This window comes from Lasioglossum baleicum, chromosome 9, assembly GCF_051020765.1.
Source record: "Lasioglossum baleicum chromosome 9, iyLasBale1, whole genome shotgun sequence".
Taxonomy (NCBI): Eukaryota; Metazoa; Arthropoda; class Insecta; order Hymenoptera; family Halictidae; genus Lasioglossum; species Lasioglossum baleicum.
Window position 1 is genome coordinate 8,935,586 of NC_134937.1, and position 19,257 is coordinate 8,954,842.

The 19,257-nt window shown below is 39.0% G+C and overlaps 5 protein-coding genes across 12 annotated transcripts; 3 read left to right on the forward strand and 2 right to left on the reverse strand.

Annotated features, from left to right (window-relative positions):
• The first annotated feature begins 15 nt into the window (after positions 1-15).
• LOC143212214 (ecto-NOX disulfide-thiol exchanger 2) lies at positions 16-7,414 on the forward strand. 2 transcript variants are annotated; one of them, XM_076430755.1, is made up of 10 exons: positions 16-147; positions 279-540; positions 613-1,205; positions 1,286-1,503; positions 1,573-1,767; positions 1,844-2,027; positions 3,686-3,792; positions 5,097-5,291; positions 5,354-5,663; positions 5,742-7,414. In XM_076430755.1, the coding sequence occupies exons 1-10, from the start codon at positions 99-101 to the stop codon at positions 5,957-5,959; spliced, it is 2,331 nt and encodes a 776-aa protein (XP_076286870.1). In that variant the 5' UTR covers positions 16-98; the 3' UTR covers positions 5,960-7,414. The 2 variants fall into 2 exon arrangements, with proteins under 2 accessions (XP_076286870.1, XP_076286871.1); XM_076430756.1 differs by lacking the exons at positions 5,097-5,291; positions 5,354-5,663; positions 5,742-7,414 and adding an exon at positions 3,856-4,704.
• Positions 7,415-7,570: 156 nt separating this feature from the next.
• LOC143212268 (uncharacterized) lies at positions 7,571-8,184 on the forward strand. Its single transcript, XM_076430884.1, has one exon. The coding sequence runs from the start codon at positions 7,647-7,649 to the stop codon at positions 8,073-8,075; it is 429 nt and encodes a 142-aa protein (XP_076286999.1). The 5' UTR covers positions 7,571-7,646; the 3' UTR covers positions 8,076-8,184.
• A 230-nt stretch (positions 8,185-8,414) lies between these two features.
• On the reverse strand, positions 8,415-13,760 carry Ago (F-box and WD-40 domain protein 7). Of its 5 annotated transcripts, none has more exons than XM_076430776.1 (9): positions 13,415-13,760; positions 13,140-13,302; positions 12,621-12,857; positions 12,294-12,523; positions 12,111-12,213; positions 11,507-12,025; positions 11,004-11,411; positions 10,289-10,604; positions 8,415-10,193 (listed from the first exon to the last, which is right to left on the reverse strand). In XM_076430776.1, the coding sequence occupies exons 3-9, from the start codon at positions 12,825-12,827 to the stop codon at positions 10,030-10,032; spliced, it is 1,947 nt and encodes a 648-aa protein (XP_076286891.1). In that variant the 5' UTR covers positions 12,828-12,857; positions 13,140-13,302; positions 13,415-13,760; the 3' UTR covers positions 8,415-10,029. The 5 variants fall into 5 exon arrangements, with proteins under 5 accessions (XP_076286891.1, XP_076286890.1, XP_076286893.1 ...); XM_076430775.1 differs by having other exon boundaries at positions 13,136-13,302; XM_076430778.1 differs by lacking the exon at positions 13,140-13,302 and having other exon boundaries at positions 12,621-12,786; positions 13,415-13,759.
• Positions 13,761-14,084: 324 nt separating this feature from the next.
• Vps4 (vacuolar protein sorting 4) lies at positions 14,085-16,992 on the forward strand. 2 transcript variants are annotated; one of them, XM_076430853.1, is made up of 7 exons: positions 14,085-14,218; positions 14,297-14,474; positions 14,580-14,691; positions 14,773-15,149; positions 15,222-15,489; positions 15,565-16,007; positions 16,082-16,992. In XM_076430853.1, exons 2-7 carry the CDS (start codon positions 14,451-14,453, stop codon positions 16,181-16,183), a joined length of 1,326 nt encoding a protein of 441 aa, XP_076286968.1. In that variant the 5' UTR covers positions 14,085-14,218; positions 14,297-14,450; the 3' UTR covers positions 16,184-16,992. The 2 variants fall into 2 exon arrangements, with proteins under 2 accessions (XP_076286968.1, XP_076286969.1); XM_076430854.1 differs by having other exon boundaries at positions 14,085-14,474; positions 14,580-14,647.
• Positions 16,946-19,183, reverse strand: Pdp (pyruvate dehydrogenase [acetyl-transferring]-phosphatase 1-like protein, mitochondrial). Of its 2 annotated transcripts, XM_076430842.1 has the most exons (6): positions 19,052-19,183; positions 18,906-18,957; positions 18,630-18,835; positions 18,400-18,541; positions 17,842-18,318; positions 16,946-17,769 (listed from the first exon to the last, which is right to left on the reverse strand). In XM_076430842.1, exons 3-6 carry the CDS (start codon positions 18,759-18,761, stop codon positions 17,090-17,092), a joined length of 1,431 nt encoding a protein of 476 aa, XP_076286957.1. In that variant the 5' UTR covers positions 18,762-18,835; positions 18,906-18,957; positions 19,052-19,183; the 3' UTR covers positions 16,946-17,089. The 2 variants fall into 2 exon arrangements, with proteins under 2 accessions (XP_076286957.1, XP_076286958.1); XM_076430843.1 differs by lacking the exons at positions 18,906-18,957; positions 19,052-19,183 and having other exon boundaries at positions 18,630-18,899.
• Positions 19,184-19,257: the final 74 nt, after the last annotated feature.

Consider the following 19,257-nt stretch of genomic DNA (forward strand, 5'->3'; position numbering starts at 1 on the left):
AGGATTCTTTAACAAGTAGATTCATTTCTCTTATTTTCTTGCCATTCGTAATTGTAACTCGAGGCGTAGTCGCCGACGGGTTAAACAATTCGGAAAAGATGGCGTATAATTTTCCGGGTGTACCAACGGCCGCTATGCCACCAATGGGTATGTACAGAATTCATAACCGTACCGCATTCATTACGCTCTATACCGTTTACTAATGTAATCATTCTGTAATTCGGTAGATCGTTGAACGTGTTACGATCGTTTCATTTAAGGAAATCGCTTGCTTCCAGGTATGGGACCGATGGGGCCCTTAGCTCCGATCGCAGGACCACAAAGTTTCATGGAATTAGCTAGTCAAGGATTTCCTCCGTTACCTCCTCCGATACCACTGCCTGGGATGAACGATTCCCCTTTAGAGTTTAGCACGAATAAGAATCAACCACCTCTAGCTAGAGAATCTTCGGACGACAATAACGATAAGAGAACCGAGAAGAATGATATTAGACGGGAACGTGAGAACAGGGATGGTAGGGATAATCGAGATAACAGAAGGTACTGCTTTGTCTTCTTTCTCATTCGAATATGTTATTCTTACTGATATATTATATTCACATTTATATCCAGATCTAGGAGCGAACGGAGCGACAGAAGAGAAAGGGATCGGGAAAGAAGAGAAGAGAGAAACGACAGAGATAGAAGAGAGGAACGAAGACCAGAGGAAAGAAGCAGTATAAACTCGTCGACGAGTAACAATAGCAGTCATAATAATAATTCAAATGGTAATGAACTTCCTCCGACGTCGAATGCCAGTGGAACCGCGAATCTAGGAGCTCAAATGGAACAAGCTACAGGAGTTTGGGGAATGGGTGTAGGATATCCTGTGATGGGTATGGGTCCTATGGGGCCAATGGGACCAATGATGAGCGAAATGACCCTCGGTCCTCACATGGGACACACGCATAGTTACGGTCCGATGAGCATGGGAATGATGTCGCATGACGGTAGTATGATCGGAGCACAGATATTAGGACCGGAACAAATAATGAGCGACGCTGCTCAAATAATGAGCGGTGCTTTACCCCCACAGCCATCGGCAACGCAAGGTACCAAAGAAATCATACATTGTAAAAGCTGTACTCTGTTCCCACCGAATCCAAACGCACCACCCCCGACGACCAGAGAAAGGCCTCCAGGGTGCAGAACGATATTTGTAGGAGGTACCTCTTCGATGATACCTTTGTACATTCTATGCTGTATGGGAATTCGAACAGTATCCGAATATTTGAACTGTTTACAGGCTTGCCAGAAAATATTACAGAAACGATAATTCAAGAAATATTCGAAAGGTGCGGAGAGATAACGACGCTGCGTCTTTCGAAGAAAAATTTTTGTCACATACGTTTTGTACTCGAGAGCAGCGTCGACGCGGCTATCTATTTGTCCGGTTACAGAGTTAGAATAGGATCTAGCGGCGATTCCGTGAACACAGGCAGGCTTCACGTAGACTTTGCTCAGGTTTGTGATCTCCTTACTCGTACTCGTATTGAATATAATATTACAATCTCGATGGAAACGAACATGTAGGCCAGAGACGACCAATACGAGTGGGAATGCAGACAACGTCAATTACAAAGAGAACAACGACACAGAGAAAGAGTCGAGCAGGAAAGGCAACGAGCACCGTCCAGTCCACCGCCGGTTGTGCATTACACGGACCACGAGGCGTCGAATATTTGCGAGAAGATCAAACAGGACGACACGTTTATGAAAGCGGTACAAGTGAGTAGAACAGTAGAACACGTTATCATTGGAATTCGACGGTGAAAAACATTAATTGCTAATCGTGGCATCTTAGGTTGTCGTGACGTGGCTCGAACGCGGGGACTGTACCAAACGCAACGCCAATACGTTCTACTCGATGATTCAATCGACGAATTCTCACGTTCGACGATTACTCACGGAGAAGGTCGCGTACGAGGAGGAACTTCAGAAGGCGAAGGAGTTAATGAAGGGCAGGATGCAGGGACTTCTGATACAATGTACGTTTATACGATTTATGGTTTTTTTTTTCGTTACATCACAGCTCTGTACCATTGTACATCTTTTGTGTACACAAGAGCAAATCCACATACATATTGCTTTGTCTGGTAAGTTTTTTTTTGGCATAACGTAAGGACAAGTCCTGCGACAAGCAGGGAAATGCAATTACGTCAGAATATCGCGCGTCTTGTCTTGTGTTAACAAAAAACCGAGTACATACTCTTCTTCTCTTCTTCTTCTTCTTCTTCTTCCATCGTTGGTAAATTCCGAGAGAGAGAGAGAGAAAGAGAGAGAAAACGTACTATAACAACTGCAGTATTTCGTGTTATAGTAGGTACGAAAGGTACGTTGTTTCTGATATTAAAGATCTTGACATTTAAATGAAGATTCGATCGCTAGAAAATAATATATCGGATATGAAATATAAATATTATTCTGTCTCCTATAGCGAACGAGCTTGTTCGATAGAAAAATCGGATCGATAATCGAGACGAGAGTCTTTTTCCAAAACTTGCCTATTTCGTTCTTGAGTTGAGTCGATCAACTGTTCGGTATCAGGTGTATCGTATCGTATAGTATCTTATCGTATTGTATTGTATTGTATTGTATCGTATCGTAAGAAATTGATTACGTGACGAGAATGGTCAATCACGGTGAATGCACAATCAGGACATCTCGGTAGAAGGATCGAACCAAAGACAGTAGGAGAAAATCTAAGGTGGGTGAAGATAATCCTGTCTACTACTGTCGGTTACTATACGAGTACGTCTAGGCGCTAACGGTGAACGAAGCGTCGAACGAAAAAGACAGCGGAAGCACAAATCTATCACGAAAATTCATTTTCTAGAGATTTAGTGTATCTAAGAGTTGCATGCTTGCAATGCTAAGGATTAAGAAGGGTGATGGGCTAAAACATTTGTCGCAGAGAGACGATGTCGTGCTACGATTCCCGCATAGGCGCGCGTTGCGTTCTCCAACATTCTGCAGAGGATCTTAACTGATGTTCCGTGTTCCGTTGATCGTCGTCGCAGGAATCGTAGCTCGAAATCGTCCTAACGTTTACGTTGGAAGGCTCTACATGTTGTAAGTTGTTAGGCGTATAAACATAGCGCGTGTTATCCCCAAGGGAAATAGCCAGCGATCGTGACACGTTGAAAAAGATCGGCTGCCGAATCGGAACAACTCGAAAAGGATACTCTCGGTACATGAACGAAACCGGTTCGAAACCTTCGAGATATATTCCATGTCCCTCGGGTCATACAACTGGAAGTAGTTTACATAATGAGAAAACAGTTTTATATAGAGTTGATTGTGTATAGCACGATTTTTATAGTGGATTTCACTCGGATACCGCTCGGATACCACTCGGATATCGACGATATCGGCGATACGATAGCAATAGAGGTTCCAGGCTAATGTCGAGATCGATTCGTTGGCGGGATACGCAAACGATACGAACGTGTCGTGGACAATAGAATAGAGGGAGGATAGAGAAGACAAATCGCAGAGAAATTCTATGTAACAAAGTCAAGCGTAGATATCGCTATAACGAGTATAACATATTAGACGAAAACGAACGTAGAGTTGTTCAAGCAGGGTATACAACAGAAGAATTTGTTGTGTTTTTGTATGCAACATGCGACCATGTCATCAACAGTCAGTCAGATTGAACGCGTGTTTACTGCGGCCAGCCACAAGAAGGTCTGGGATCACTTCACAAAGGCTCAACGGAAGAACATCGAAATGTGGAAGAAACAATCCTCGGTATGTATTTGCATTTTCACGCCAGCAGCGTGGCCAGCTCACGTTAACTTTCTTTACAATTAGACGACAACCAGATCGGTAAAAATCGATCACGGGCAAAGTATCTGCGCGACTCTGAACCGGTCGCAAAAGCGAGACAAAGCTTTTATTTCCTGCATCCGCGCGATCAGCCCGAACAGCGGGCGATCGCGCGCGTTTTGCAAATTCGTTTATTTTTCCGAGATAATAAAGGTAAGTGGAGTTTTGAGCGAACGTGTTGACAACGGCTTTTCAAATCTGGTCAGACACACACGCTTTCTCTGTACGATCGGTCTTGTAAACATTTTCGGATTATCGGAATGTAAAAAAGGTAACGGACGGGTAGAGTTCCTTCCACTAGAGTCCCGTTTCTGTACGAACGGGTACAATTGTCCGGAGCGAACAGGTAACCGAACCAACCAATTACTGATCCAAATACTTGTAAGATCGAGCAACGATTCGGATCACGGATGTCGGATGTTTGCTGCGAGACCGCGGAACGAACGCAAGAGTACGTCGTTAATCTGCTCTGTTCCTGTTCCTATCCGCACCGGAAGACATTCTCAGGATACCATTGTTCTCGAGGCAACTCCAGAGCTTTTTTCTTTTTCATACGCTTTCGTTCTTTCCTTTTTTTTTCTTTCTCTTTCGTTCTTTCTTCCTCTTTCACTTCTTTTCTTTTTGTTCAATAAAATATGTTTCTCATAGCGTTTTGAGGAGAACAGTGAGCTCACAGCTTTTCGGGACGTAGAGTCGCACACGTATGCTCCCCCCCATACGTTACTTAAACTATCTCCAAAACATCACATCGGTCTCGATATAGGATAACAATGCTCCTCTGTACGAGATTTAAGTTCTATCTGTACGACATGGTGGTTCCGACAGGTAAGCGCGCGTCCTTTTTTTTTTGTAACGGGTCTGGGCTCCTCTACCCGACTACTACTCGACTACTCGACTATCCGACTACCCGATTACCCGATTACCGGCACCTTGACCGCGAATTCTTCACGCTGGAAACCTGTATCGGGATCCAAGCCGTTATCGCGTATCGAAATTCTCGACACCTCGTGAAACAAACTCGATTTCAAGAATCAGAGATTCAGAGATTCAGCGAGACGAATCGATACCGCAATGAACACATACATATACATATATATACATATACATATATATATATATATATATTTATATATATTTATATATATACATATGGCATGTTTTTGGTGTTATCGTTTACGAAGTGTTCGAATTGAAACTAATTCGATGACCGATCGTTACGATGGCAGGAAATCAAAGCAGTGCAACTGGAAGAAAGTTTGATGGAGGGCGAAGGAGAAATGGAAGTATCCGACTCGGAGGAAGAGCCGCAACGCAAGAAACCGAGGAATCAGTCGGACGTTCACGACGATTCCGAAAGACTGCAAGCGCTCAAGGAGGAGAACGATAGTCTTCGATGCCAATTGGAAGCGTACAAAAACGAGGTGAAATACGAATTCGACGAATGAACCGAATGAACGAATGATTAATGATTTACGTTTTGCAGGTCGATCTGCTGAAATCCGAGACGAAAAGCGACATCGACGCCAAGGAGAAACAAATGAAAATGTTACAGCAAACTTTGAAAGGGATGCAGGAACAATTGATGCAATCGAGAAAACAGCAAGCGCAGGACGATCAAAAGATCAAAGATCTGACCGTGAAACTGAACGCTACGAAGAAAGAAGAGCCCAGAGAAAGCGAGATCATTACGTTGGACAAAGACGATGATATAAACGAGGAGCCACGAACTCCGAAACAATTAGCTTTGGCGTCCAGTTCCGTTCAAATTACTCAAAAGGATGCGAAATTAATAGGTACTTCTCAAACATTTTCATTCTATCGATCGAAATTCTGTAAGACCGTGTAACGATTGTCTCCTGTCGGGGTTTCAGGATTGATAGCGACGTTTTTACATATTCATCCGTTCGGTGCGAGCGTAGATTATTTATGGTCCTATCTACAAAAAATGGAGCCCGGCATCAAACCGAACGAAGTGGAAGCGCTGATGCAACGATTCCCTCAAGTCTTTAAGCAGGATTTGTTCGGAATTGGAGCGAATATGGAAAGGCGTTGGCAGTTTTCAGGTTTCAACGTTTATCGTGGTCATTGAAACCGGTAAACCGGCTCGATAAGGGATTTTCGAATATTTTGTGATCGTGTAACGACGTCTCTTTCTCTGCAGATTCTTGTCTTGTGATACTGTGTTTTAGCAGAAATCTTTTATTTTCAAACGCAATCGACGTACCACGAGTTTGTTGATCTGTACATTCAGTTGTTGCTCGAATTTTTGGGAACTAGTCAAATAACTCACGGAAACATCTCCTTAGTCTCGCGTGGAAGACCATTGGTTCGACTTCTTTGCGATGTTTTCTCTTTTTCGTGTATATGTCCTGTGAAAATTTTCAGCCTGGACAAAATGCTGTAAATTATTTGACAAATATGATTTTCGCGTTACTTCGATATGCGTTATCGATGTGTACATGTGTCCGATATTAGAAATTGTCAGCTGCGTATAAATGAAAAACAGCAGCGCTCACAATAATCGTACGCGAAATTCAGCATTTGTTACATAGGTCCGATCGTTCAGCGTATCGGCTACGCATCGCTCTTTTTATATCAATAATTGTATACGTTTCACGGCTAAACGTATTCGTGTGTTTCAGCTCGAGTATTTCGAATGAAAAATGTTTGATGTAAATTTGTTATGGACGCAAATTAACTGTACAAAATAGTAGTCGCGTGTGTCTTTGTATCGACGTATCGTTTGTCCACGAGAAGATCGCACACAGAAACTAAAAGTACTTTTATCGCAATTGCCCGAATCACTTGACCAGTGAGAAATCTACAAAACGCATTTCTGAAATTATCGTTCCAGGCTCGGCTGAAAAAGTTGACGGAACATAATTTTTAAAATTTTGTATGATTCTCCTACCAATTGCAATCTAAACAAATTTTTGTTTACTCATTCTCTAGCAAAATAGTTGGTCTAACATCTTAAAAAGATTCAAGTCCTTCGGACCAATTTTAAATATGCTATGTGATTTTTAAGTGTCCACTTATTACGCCAGCGTTACGAATGTGTTGCGTGCTATCTTCTCGTCGGACGTACAACACATGTACATTCTATTTCATTGTATTCTACTGTATTCTATTTTCGAATAGAAAGTTATGACTGTTCCAATGACACAGCTGGTATCATAATCGAGTCGAATATTTCGTATTTCATTGTTACATTATGCAATTTCGTTTGCAGCTGTTTCATTATGATTCGAACTTCAAAATTAAATCGATTAGGAAACTTCGGAGACTATCGACTCGAATCTTTTCGATTACATTTACCAGACTTACCGTCAGAGGGCTAAAAGTCAGGAGCAGTAGTTTACAAGTTTTACAGTTTACATTTACAGAAAGTCAGTGCGTCAGTTATCGAAAGTTTCGGCACTCTAACTGTAACCGAACGTATAAACGCGTTCATTTGAATCGTGGTCAGCTAGGTGTAAATTCCTTGCCGATACAGATATCGAAACGAATATAAATACAAATCGAAAAGAAACAATATTGTCAGTCTTTTCTATTTTGAAACAGATACTATATTAAGCACTTCGCGCTCTCTAACCTCGCATGCACCTCGTGTGCACATTGTTCAAGATCTCGGGTGCTACGAGACAATGCAAGACTAACGTCACTATGCGTATAATGTTTCTTAGGTTAGTCAAGTGTCTCCCCCGATCATATACATCAAGTAAACGCGGAGATACTCCGTAATTACGATTTGTTTGATCTAAGGAAAGAGAACAATGTACGGTGCGAGCTCGATAGATTATTACGATATACTTGGCTGTACGAAGGAATCGAGCACCGAAGACATAAAACGTGCATATCATGCGTTAGCTTTAAAATATCATCCCGACAAAAACCTATTGGAACCCGACAGAATAAAGTTTCAACGTATTTCGGAAGCTTGGAACGTATTACGTGATTCCACGTCGAGGAGAGAATACGATGTTGTACAAAAGCAAATGGAACTAGATTCAGACAATGCTCCGGTACACGCAAGAATATCGGTTAACGAACTGGAAACGATAGATAATAAGGAGGACACGTTTGTTTATCGATGTAGATGCGGTGGTCTCTACGCTGTTCAGAAGGAGTATATACAAGAAGAAAATCAGTTTGTATACGTTCCGTGTTCGGAGTGTACTTTTGTTATTGTTGTCGAAACATGATTTTTCTGTGTATAATTCGTAATACCCGCTTAACATCGTTTCGAGCTATCGGAACGGTTTACAAAAAAGAAGAAGAAAGAAACAGCAAATAAGAAAAATTTAAAATGCAGCAACATTTTCTATTTCTTATAAAAAATGATACAACAGATAACACATCATTACAAATATAAACTATTGAGCAATATACAAATAAAACACGATTCTTTGAATATCCTAGGTTCAATAATAAAAATTGCATTTACACGAACCATATTTTCGATTACAGACAGTACAGATACATACACGTGATTTCTTTGATCATCGAACAATGTGTATAGCATTTTCGTACGAAATATGTGATTTCTATGTATAATTAAAAAGTATTATATGAAAATTTTATGCGCTTATGATGCGTCGAAGAATTTCAGTATTTGTACTCGTTCTTGTAATAACAACTGATTATACTTTGCCCACAATGTGATTCGCGCGTATTGCACAGGAAAGTCTGCAATTCTTATTATTGTCCCGTAGCAAAATCAGACTCGTTACTAATGTCCAAATTAATATAGTTTATTTAAATATTAACGCCTTGATAATCCAATTAAACTACTATCACGGATTAATTATGGTTATCATCCAATTGGCTGCCGAATAATTTTTTAACGCTATACGTGCCGAAAATAGTTGAACATCTCGGAAATATTTTGTGGAAAATACTATTACACATTGTACCACAATCTTTTAATTATCTTATCGTAGACAGCGTGAAAAAAATATCGATATGTATAAAGAGGCAAAATTAATTAACTGCGCTCATTGTTCTCGGGAAAATTTTCAATTCTGAAAATAAAATAACATAATCGTAGAGAAAGAGAGCATAACAATTTTGATACATGTAGATATATGTATCGATCGATAACCAAATGATTGTGGTACAATTTGCAAATTTTACATAGCTGGCTAACGTCGGATATTCTTCCGTATATGAAATTATAACGCAAATTCGTTGCACGTAATGCGTTTGATATTTCGATTGACGAGCATAACACGAAAATATTACAAATTCGAATGTAAGATGACACTAATAAGAATGAAATATTAGAAATCGCAATGATTTTCAGAAATGGACGATCAAAACCGACGATCTGACGTTTACGAAACGAAAAGAAATAGATTAAATGGAAAGCGGTATACGATTCATTAAAAAATGACTAAAAGTAACGTTTACGTTATCGAATAAATCATGTACAATTCCCAGGAAAAATTTCCACGAGGCTAACGACGCGCAAAACAGATTCGCAGAACTTGTTAACAGAAATATGTCCACCAACTTTTGTTCATTTTATTTCATTATTATCGCTCATCCAAATTCATAATTTTATTCGAATTTTTGACTTTCTTCCTTTCTGTTTTATCTTTCATTCGAACTTTCCGTCTAGTTTTGACAATTTGAGATTCTTTAAGCAATATTTCTCTTGATCTATATAAGCTTGACAAATACGGTAAGAAATCTTTCTTTCTGTAGTTTAAAAATACTTTCCTAAACGCCCGTACAAATCGTTATGTAATCGTAATGTTTTAACGTGGGCTGATTTCCTTTAAATTGCTAGCGATTTCCTTTAGATTTCATAACAGCAATAATACAATAGTACACTGATAAGCTCCTCGTTCATCATAATTTGTTAAGTCTTTGAAATTTCATATTTCATATTTGTACACCATGATTAATACACTCCATAATTAATATAATTAATGCCATCGGTTTGAACGGTCTACCACTTCGGAGATCATTTACAGCAACTCTATAGAATCACGCCTGACTTTTTCTGATCTCCCTCCAGGTTATCGACATACATTCTTATCACAATCACGCCACGTAATACATGAATCATTGTACAAGAGATTGTTTGCGCTACCTAATTAGAGTATGTACAGAAGTCATAGAGGAGGGCAGTTTCGTCTGCAAAAAAGTGCACTATTTTACCTCTACGTCAAAGTCGAGTACAAGAAGTTTGGTCTCCTCTGTGCCGTTACGGCTACCCACTGCACACACCAGTTTTGTATCACTTGCACGTATTCTCCACACAACACCACCACTTCCGCCGCTCTCCAGCGCTACCAAATTTCTTATAAAATCCCCTGAAAATATGGATGTCAATTTTAAAAGAGTATTCGTAAATACGGTGAAAAAGGTCGGTACAAATTTTTCAAGAAAGCCCAAATTATGAACGAACCAGTTTTAACGTCCCACAGTTTAACCGTGCCATCGTCGGACGAAGTAATTACAAAGTGACTGTTAAATTGGAGACAAGTGACCGCAGACTGATGCTTGTTCGGACCGGAAAGAGTTTGAAGACAATGACCGCTAACGATATCCCAAACTTTCACTGTCGAGTCCGCGTTTCCAGACACCAATATATTATTACGTAATTCCATTCCAGACGTGAGCGATTGATGTCCCATCAATGTATGCCTGCATGCACCGGTTTCAACTTCCCATACTCTTATGCTTGTATCCAGGGAACCGCTAACAACGTGTACACCGTCGAACTGGTACAAAAGAAATGGACGTAGATGTAGAATAGATACAATACCAAAGAATGATCAATTTTAAAACCTTGTCTTCGTAGGTCCCGCTAAAACGTCTATTATCGATTGTTTATCGTTGCGCGTACGATAAGGCCCGCTACACACATCCGTTTTGTCTAACGTGCGGCAACCGTGCGATACCGGAATTGCAGTCTGAAATACTATGGATTCGATTAGGCGCTGCACATTTGTTTTGAACCGTAGTTGCGGCGCCGCAGGTTTATAAAAACCGCATATGCGATCGCGTCAGTACATTATCGCATATCAGTCGAATGTACACGTCCGTTGTTCTGCCGCACGCTTGCCGCACGCTTGCCGCACGTTAGAAAAACGGATGTGTGAAGCGGGCCTAATGCTTACTTGGAGGGAATAAACACGATTTGTATGTCCTTGTAGAGTATGAAGGCACTCCTCGCGTTCCGGGTTCCAAACCTTAACCACATAATCGTAAGCTCCGCTGACTACCAACTTCCCGTCGTATTGCACGCATCTAACAGCTGCCAAATGGCCCACAAGCACGTGTAAACATTCGCCGGTATCCACTTGCCATACCCTTAACGTGGCATCTCTACTACCGCTGACTACTTTGTTTCCATGCAAATGCATACATCTCACTGTAGACGTATGACCATATAAAGTGTGAATGCATTGACCAGTTTCAGCATTCCATACTTTTAACGTACGATCCGTACTACCGCTGATCACGGTAGTACCGGACATTTGAGAGGACCATACACCACCGGTATGTCCTACCAATGTCCTCAGACACTACAAGGAAACAAATATAGAGTGAAAACAACAGTGTGAGGGAAGCGAGGAACGATCAGGAAATCTATACCACTAAAAAACACGAATTACTTTACCTTGCCTGTAACAGCGGACCACACTTTAAGAGTATTGTCATCCGAGCCGCTCACTATGCGATTACCCGAGAACTGGAGACACGTAATCACATGGTCGTCGTGCCCTTTTAAAACTTTTGGCGTACGAATTGGTTTCGTTCTCCAATTCATTTTAATATTATGCTGTCTCATATACGCCTGCTTCCACGGTGACGATGTATTACCCGAATTTCGACAATTTTTCCGTTTCATAGGCGGTAAGTCTTTCAGATTTTCTATACCAGCCGCTCTGCACTTCTCTTTCCATAGTAAGTTATCGTCAGCAAGAAATCGCCAATTACGACACGTCTGCGCTGCACGCAGAAGATCTCTTGGCTCTAAGAAAGCTAATACCGACAAGGCCAGTTCCTTTGGCAGTAACGATATGAAATCTCTCTGGAATTGAGGTTCTATCACTTGCATCATATGCCGCACTTGCGTTGGTTCACACCTTTCAATTAATTCGTCTATAGCTAACATTCTTTCCGCATTCGACCACCTCTGCAATTCAAATTGATATTACCATGCTTTATTCTATTTTTAAAACGAGATACCTATTCGTACGTCTAATTCATCGTTCTTGTACCTGAAATTGAAGGAGCCAATCACTCATTTCAGGTGGCGGATTATCTTTCGTTGGAATAACGCACCTTGTATGCTTACTTTTGTCGTCTAATTTTTTAATAATCCTGAAAATACGAAACGTGCGCTATAATCTGTCAAAAAGATTAAAGGCATTATCGAATGAAACTGTTTCAACGGTACTTACATTGAATGTGACTTATCTTCCGGATTAAGTTTTTTACAAGGTAAACTCGATTCGGTTTCGCTTCTACGTTTTCTTTGAGGTTGAACGACATCCAATGGTACACAGGTATGTAAAATAGGACTCTGTACCCTTTGTGCAATAGACTGTGTTTGCGACACCGACAACGAACAGTTGGTACTTTCGATGTCGGGTTCACATTCCGTGTCACAGAATATCCCAGTGTCACTGATCTAATATCGTTATACACGGATATTAATTCGGCGTAGAATTAATTAACGTAGAATCGTCTGGACGGTATAACACAGGCAACTCTAAAATGAAACTCACTTCACTATCTTTTTCACTGGTATCGTCTTCTTCCTCCTCGCCGTCTTCCCCATAATCTTCGGACTCTCCATCTTGTAGTAAAACAGAATGCATAGGTTTTAAGGAACTAGGCCCTGGCACACCTTCGATACCCTCTGCAGGAATTGGACTAATACCACCTGATTTACTGTCAGTTATTTTATTAGACGACGAAGAAGGGACAGACATTACTGGCTTATGTCCGATATATTATATTACCTAGATGCACGAAACAATAATTTTTCTTTAAATTTAAGGAAAAGATTTCTTCTCATTTTTTGTACACTATGTACACGGTACAGAAAATGTAAGAAAAGAAGAAAAATATCGCTATCCGTTCAATGAGATTCTTTTAGAAAATTAGGCTATGCTTATGATATTAAATACGTAAGAATTTCAGAATCGTTCGTTCATAGGGCTACTACGAACGATTGAAAATAAAATTATATAAACTGAAGAAAAAACTACAAGGAGACTAAATCATTATTTTCAAGTACCTACGTAACATTCGATAGTATGGATTTTTTTCAGACTTAAAATCGAAGATATTATTAAAAACATGTTGTCAATAACTGCATCCAAAGGATGAAAAATAATCCTTTGGACTGCATACGAATCCTAACCTTAGACGAATCTTAGAACTAAATTGGTCTTGGAACATAGCCTAGAATAATAAAAGAACGAACCGGTCAGCCACACCCCTATATTTATGCAAGATTATCGTAAATACCAAAAGAGCAGGATATAAAAGTTAAAGATGAATAAGCAAATCATACTTAGGTTAAATGTTTCTCTTCGGTGGCACCCTTATTGTAAAACTATTGTATGACGATAATCCAAGTGTCTTAGTTTCGGCTAATGTTTCTATCATATGGTGTTGCGGCAAGCATTTTTTTCTATTTATCAAAATTTCGCCAGATTCTAGTGCGACAAAATGAACTTTTTGATCGAAGTTTTAGGCCAACTCGACTGTTGAAATAAAAATAAGAAACAGGTACAAACACGGAGAAAGATCCATCGGTAGCTCTAAGTAGCCCCGAGGTTTTTATCTCTTCGGATTCGGTATTCGGTGCTTCGTAGACAGGTAGCTGTTGCTGCACATGCGTTCACATTCGTAAGCCGCATATTCACCATTTATTTTCCTCGTCGCTTTTCGCATGTTACGAATACCACATTTTCATAGAATTTTCAACTTGAACAAATTAACAAATTAAACGCGTCACAGTCAAATAGATACGTATTTAATTTTTCGAACGAGTCAATATATTTACATAATCGATTTTATAATCGGAGCTTGTTATTATTCGGACGAATAATTTTCAAAATCAATCTTTATTACATTTATCACTTTACATATGCGCATGTATTTATGTACGTACCTATGTATTTTCCATTTTAATTTATAAACGATTCAAATATCATTTGGGGTGATACGCGCGTACTCTGTGAACGGGACTTTATTTAATGAGAAACAAGGAAGGACGCTGCATCACAGATGCAGTGTATTCAAAACTCTTCGAAGCTGTTTAGTGACGAATATGATATGTCAAGCGGTGACGTTGGATAACTGAATTTTGAAGGTTATCAAACGATAGAGAAATTGAAATTCTCACATCGAAAAGAGTCAATCAAAATAGCATAATTCATCAATGTTGTAGATCGCTGTCTCGATCGCCGTCTTCTTATTTTATTGAGACGTTGCGACGTATCGTAACGATAGATTATTCTGTAAATATTAAAGCAGAGAGGTCTCTGTATGTATTCAGTTTTTAGAACAAGGCAAAGGTTAGGTACAATTTTTAAAGTAATACAATGGCTCTAGGCACGATATTGCAGGTGAACTGTCAAAATTTGTTACTTTCATTTTTGTATTTAACCAAGTATCACACAGACAAATGTAACTACTGTTGTTTCTGTTTCTATTTTCTTTGTATTTTATAGAAAGCTATAGATCTCGTTACCAAAGCGACGGAAGAAGATCGCAACAAAAATTATGAAGAAGCTCTTAGGTTGTACGAACACGCAGTTGAATATTTTCTACACTCTATTAAATGTAGGAGTATCGTTTAATTTCTTTGGCATGGGCTTTCGTTACAAAATAATATTCATTCAATGTTTCTGCGATTCTTTTTAGACGAAGCACAAGGAGATAGAGCAAAAGAAAGTATCAGAGCTAAATGTACTCAATATTTGGAAAGAGCTGAGAAGTTAAAGGCCTACCTAAAGAAGAGTAAGAAGAAACCAGTGAAAGCGGGCGAAGATAATTCTAAAGCCGAGGACAAAAAGAGCGATAGCGGAGATAGTGATACAGACAGCGATCCAGAAAAGAAAAAGCTTCAAAGTAAATTGGAGGGAGCGATAATTATTGAGAAACCAGATGTGAAATGGAGCGACGTTGCTGGACTCGACGGAGCAAAAGAAGCTTTAAAAGAGGCTGTTATATTGCCAATACGTTTTCCTCACCTCTTCACTGGAAAACGGATCCCTTGGAAGGGTATCTTGCTGTTCGGGGTAACTTTTTATGCAAAAAAGAATTAATAATCTCACATAAATATTTTTTAAATAATTTTGAGATGTTTCCAGCCACCAGGTACCGGTAAATCGTATTTGGCGAAAGCGGTGGCCACAGAAGCCAATAATTCAACATTCTTCTCTGTATCGTCATCCGATTTGGTAAGCAAGTGGCTCGGCGAGTCTGAGAAGCTTGTAAAAAATTTGTTTGAACTAGCTAGACAACACAAACCTAGCATTATATTTATCGATGAGGTCGATTCGCTTTGTTCGTCACGTTCTGATAATGAATCAGAATCTGCGAGGAGAATAAAAACTGAATTTTTAGTTCAAATGCAAGGTAACGAAAGATTTGGTTTCCTAACATAGGAATGTTTGTAATTTGTTCAATACTCAAATTGAATTGATTCGTCAGGTGTTGGCACCGACAATGATGGCATACTGGTACTGGGGGCTACTAATATACCATGGGTATTGGATTCTGCGATTAGAAGAAGATTCGAGAAAAGAATTTATATTGCCCTACCCGATGAACAAGCCAGGGTTATAATGTTCAAGATTCATTTAGGAAATACTTCGCATAATTTGACGGAAGAAGATTTCAAGAAGTTGGCAGCAGCTACCGATGGATATTCAGGAGCTGACATAAGCGTCATTATTCGAGAAGCGTTAATGGAGCCGGTTCGACAAGTACAATTGGCGACACATTTCAAACGCGTAAGAGGTCCATCGCCGAAAGATCCTACAGTTATCGTAGACGATTTACTTACACCTTGTTCGCCTGGGGACCCAGCTGCTATTGAGATGAGCTGGATGGAAGTCGAAGGAGACAAATTGTACGAGCCACCTGTAACTATGGTAAGTGAAGACACGTCCACGTGAAGAACTTTTTGAATTGTAATTGATTGTAACACGCAAACTTCCATATTCAGAAAGACATGTCTAAATCATTGATGACTACTCGACCTACGGTGAACGAAGAAGATATGTCCAAACTAGAGAAATTCAAGCAAGACTTTGGTCAGGAAGGTTGATCCTTGGACTTTTCTAAAGATGTAAATCAATGTACACTTCCAAAAGTATGTTTCAGTTACACGCGCTTGCCTTACATCTTGTTTTATTACTGCTACTACGACTACACAGTATTTATATATAAACTACGTGAACTCGACAAGTTCTTGCGTATCTGTTTCTCTTTATTATTTCTCTATTTGTTTTTCTTTCTTCCTTTAATATCGAAAACGCGATAACAATATCATTGTCAGAGCTTGATGCTTAATTATGAATACTACTTGTCAATGTATAAATATCACCGAATGAGCTATATATTTTAAAATGAAGAACTGTTAGATTTCGATCAGTGAACACAGACGACATTGTTTTCTATTTCTATGTATTGATCAGTAGAATACACGACGAGGAAATTGAAATATGCGTGTTTTCACATTATCTTGTAATCAACGCTATGATTGTACCTAACAAATTAATTGTATAATACGTAGGCTTAAAACACATTTCGAAATGATATTTACGATTATAGTTGAGCAATTTCTTTGTACATTTTTATAATTTTCAATCCTGCTTAGACTTTCTCGCATAGACGAATTGTCTACGATATTCTACGTCGCATTTGTTCAAGACACAAAAATTATAAACAATCGGTTTAAATAACTTATCGAGTTATGTGAGCGCGATTATATACGACACGTAATATCCATATATATGTGTATATATACATATGTATACATATACATATATGTACTTATCTGCGTGTTGCAATGAAACAGGACACTGTATCCATGTAAAATGTTTTTATTGTTAACTAAATAAATAACAAGATGTACACGATGATAGTTTGATGGTCTCCAATATGAAGTTTGAAAACGAGTTAGAATTAGTTGGAAAATATTGTACAAAAATAATAAGAGATTTTCACGTATTTAAGGAGGACAGTGCCTTAAAAATTCAGAATCCATATAAACAACGGTTACCGTGATATCATCACGAAATATTCGTACTACCGGACTAGACAATGTCAATAATCGTGATAATTTCCCGTGATCTATACCATAGTCTGTTCCACCAAGCGCGTGTCTCAGTAGGTGTGTTGCCGCGTTACTATCGAGAGGTTTCTTTTTCAATCCCTCTTTACGCTGCAATAGCATCTTATTTATATCGGACAGCTTCATGTTTCTGCAGGGCAATCGCAGTGAACTTAACGTCACTTTTCCGCTCATATGTTCGCCCACTAAGCGTACACCTTCCAAAGGCGATATTAAATCCCATAGGCCGTCGCTTGCTATTATAAGAAATTTGTCTCTGGGTGTCAGTCTGTGGTATTTAACTTCTGGTTTGGCTGTCAAGTACGGCGGAGTATGATAATTTGGTGGTATGATGGCTTTGCCTATGTATGGCACTACTTTTCGTAAAATGTCTCTGTTCCACTTGTAATGGAAATCACCTAGGGAACGAAGAGGCGCTAATTGACCAAGAAGTCGTTCCATTTTAATTATAGTCGACTTCTCGTTCGGTGGATGTTCAGATATGATTCTCTCAACTTCTGCGTGATTGTAGGTATTATGTTCGACATTCATTAACTTTGCAGACCAGCCATCATCTTCTGCAGTACGATAAACAAATCATTTACCTCTGTGCAATAGAAACGTTAGGTTTGACTAAAAGAAACTCATACCGGAAAGCGTCCCGAGTACCGCTTGACAGTCGCCTACTCCGGCAACGTGCAAATGAGGACCATCTATGTGTGCGACAACAGCTACAGCACCACTCGTTGCCACCTCGAGGAACTCTTCTGAATCTCTTTTACCTAAATTTGATAAAGCTTCACTCGACAAATCGTTGTCTAATCTCATAAATGCGTTTTCCAAAGCTGTTTCCATTTGAAATTCTGACTTATATTCCGCTTCTATAAGGTCTTTCACGAAGTGTAAGAAGCTTTCCTGATATAAACTTTTATTTCTAGTACCAAATTTGGTTTTATTGTTAAACGTTTGCAAAAGTTCTAACTTATTATCTGAATTGACCGTATTTAAATATTGTTCGAGTAATTTTCTAGGTAACAAACAAGCTGATATATAGTGGAAAAGTCTTTTAGATATCACTTGCGCACACAAGCCACCTCCATGACCATCGAATACACCTAATAAAATTCCTGAAATCAATACATATTTGCATCGCACTTTGTACTGAATCGAAAATGTGTCTGTTGGAATGTTTAATGTAGCTTTTATACCTTTAGTGAGTAAACATTGGGCTTCCGATCGAGCATCCTCCATAGGATTATTCGATGCCAATTGATTGGAGTCGTAATATTTTATGGAACTTTGCCCATTAAATTCCTTGGTATATTCGTTTGCTTGTAAAACGGCGGTAACCTAAACGAAATTATCACTATATTTGTCTACATTTAGAGAAATATATATTTTTTTTTGGGAAATTACTATGTAATGTTAAATACATTACCTCTTGCGGGGTAAGACGTGACATTGCCATGTACGATCTTCGAACGCATTTGTTACCTTGCCTTTGTTTCTGTCTAATGTACGCATTGTTGACAGTTCGAATTAGATTGTTGCTAACGTTGTGCAAAACCATTATTTTCTACGATTTTGCAGTATAATTTGCTAACACGCTCTCGTGCTTTTGTTCTTACAGTTCATTTTGATTTCCTTGCAGGTTATGTTAAGTATCCGTTACTCAAAGAACACATTTTTTTTAAAGATCATATCGTGTACGTACCTGTTTATCACAGGAAATGTCGATAATATCGTTACAGATATTACGAATGCACCTGCAATTTCGAGTAATTATGTTGACATGATTGCTTAAAATTTTATATATAATGGTTATAATTATATACTATTTACATAAATATATATACATACATGCATATGTAAATGCAATGATAGATATATGTAGCAGTGTTGATCAGTGTTCGCTACAAATTATATATATATATGTATAACGCAGTGAATTATAACATAAAACAATGATCATACATATATATATACGCAAAATTTACGAAGGAAAACTCCTTCTAAGGTTACCCTAAATCGCTTGAACTTATGGTAATTTACAGTGATTCGAAAAA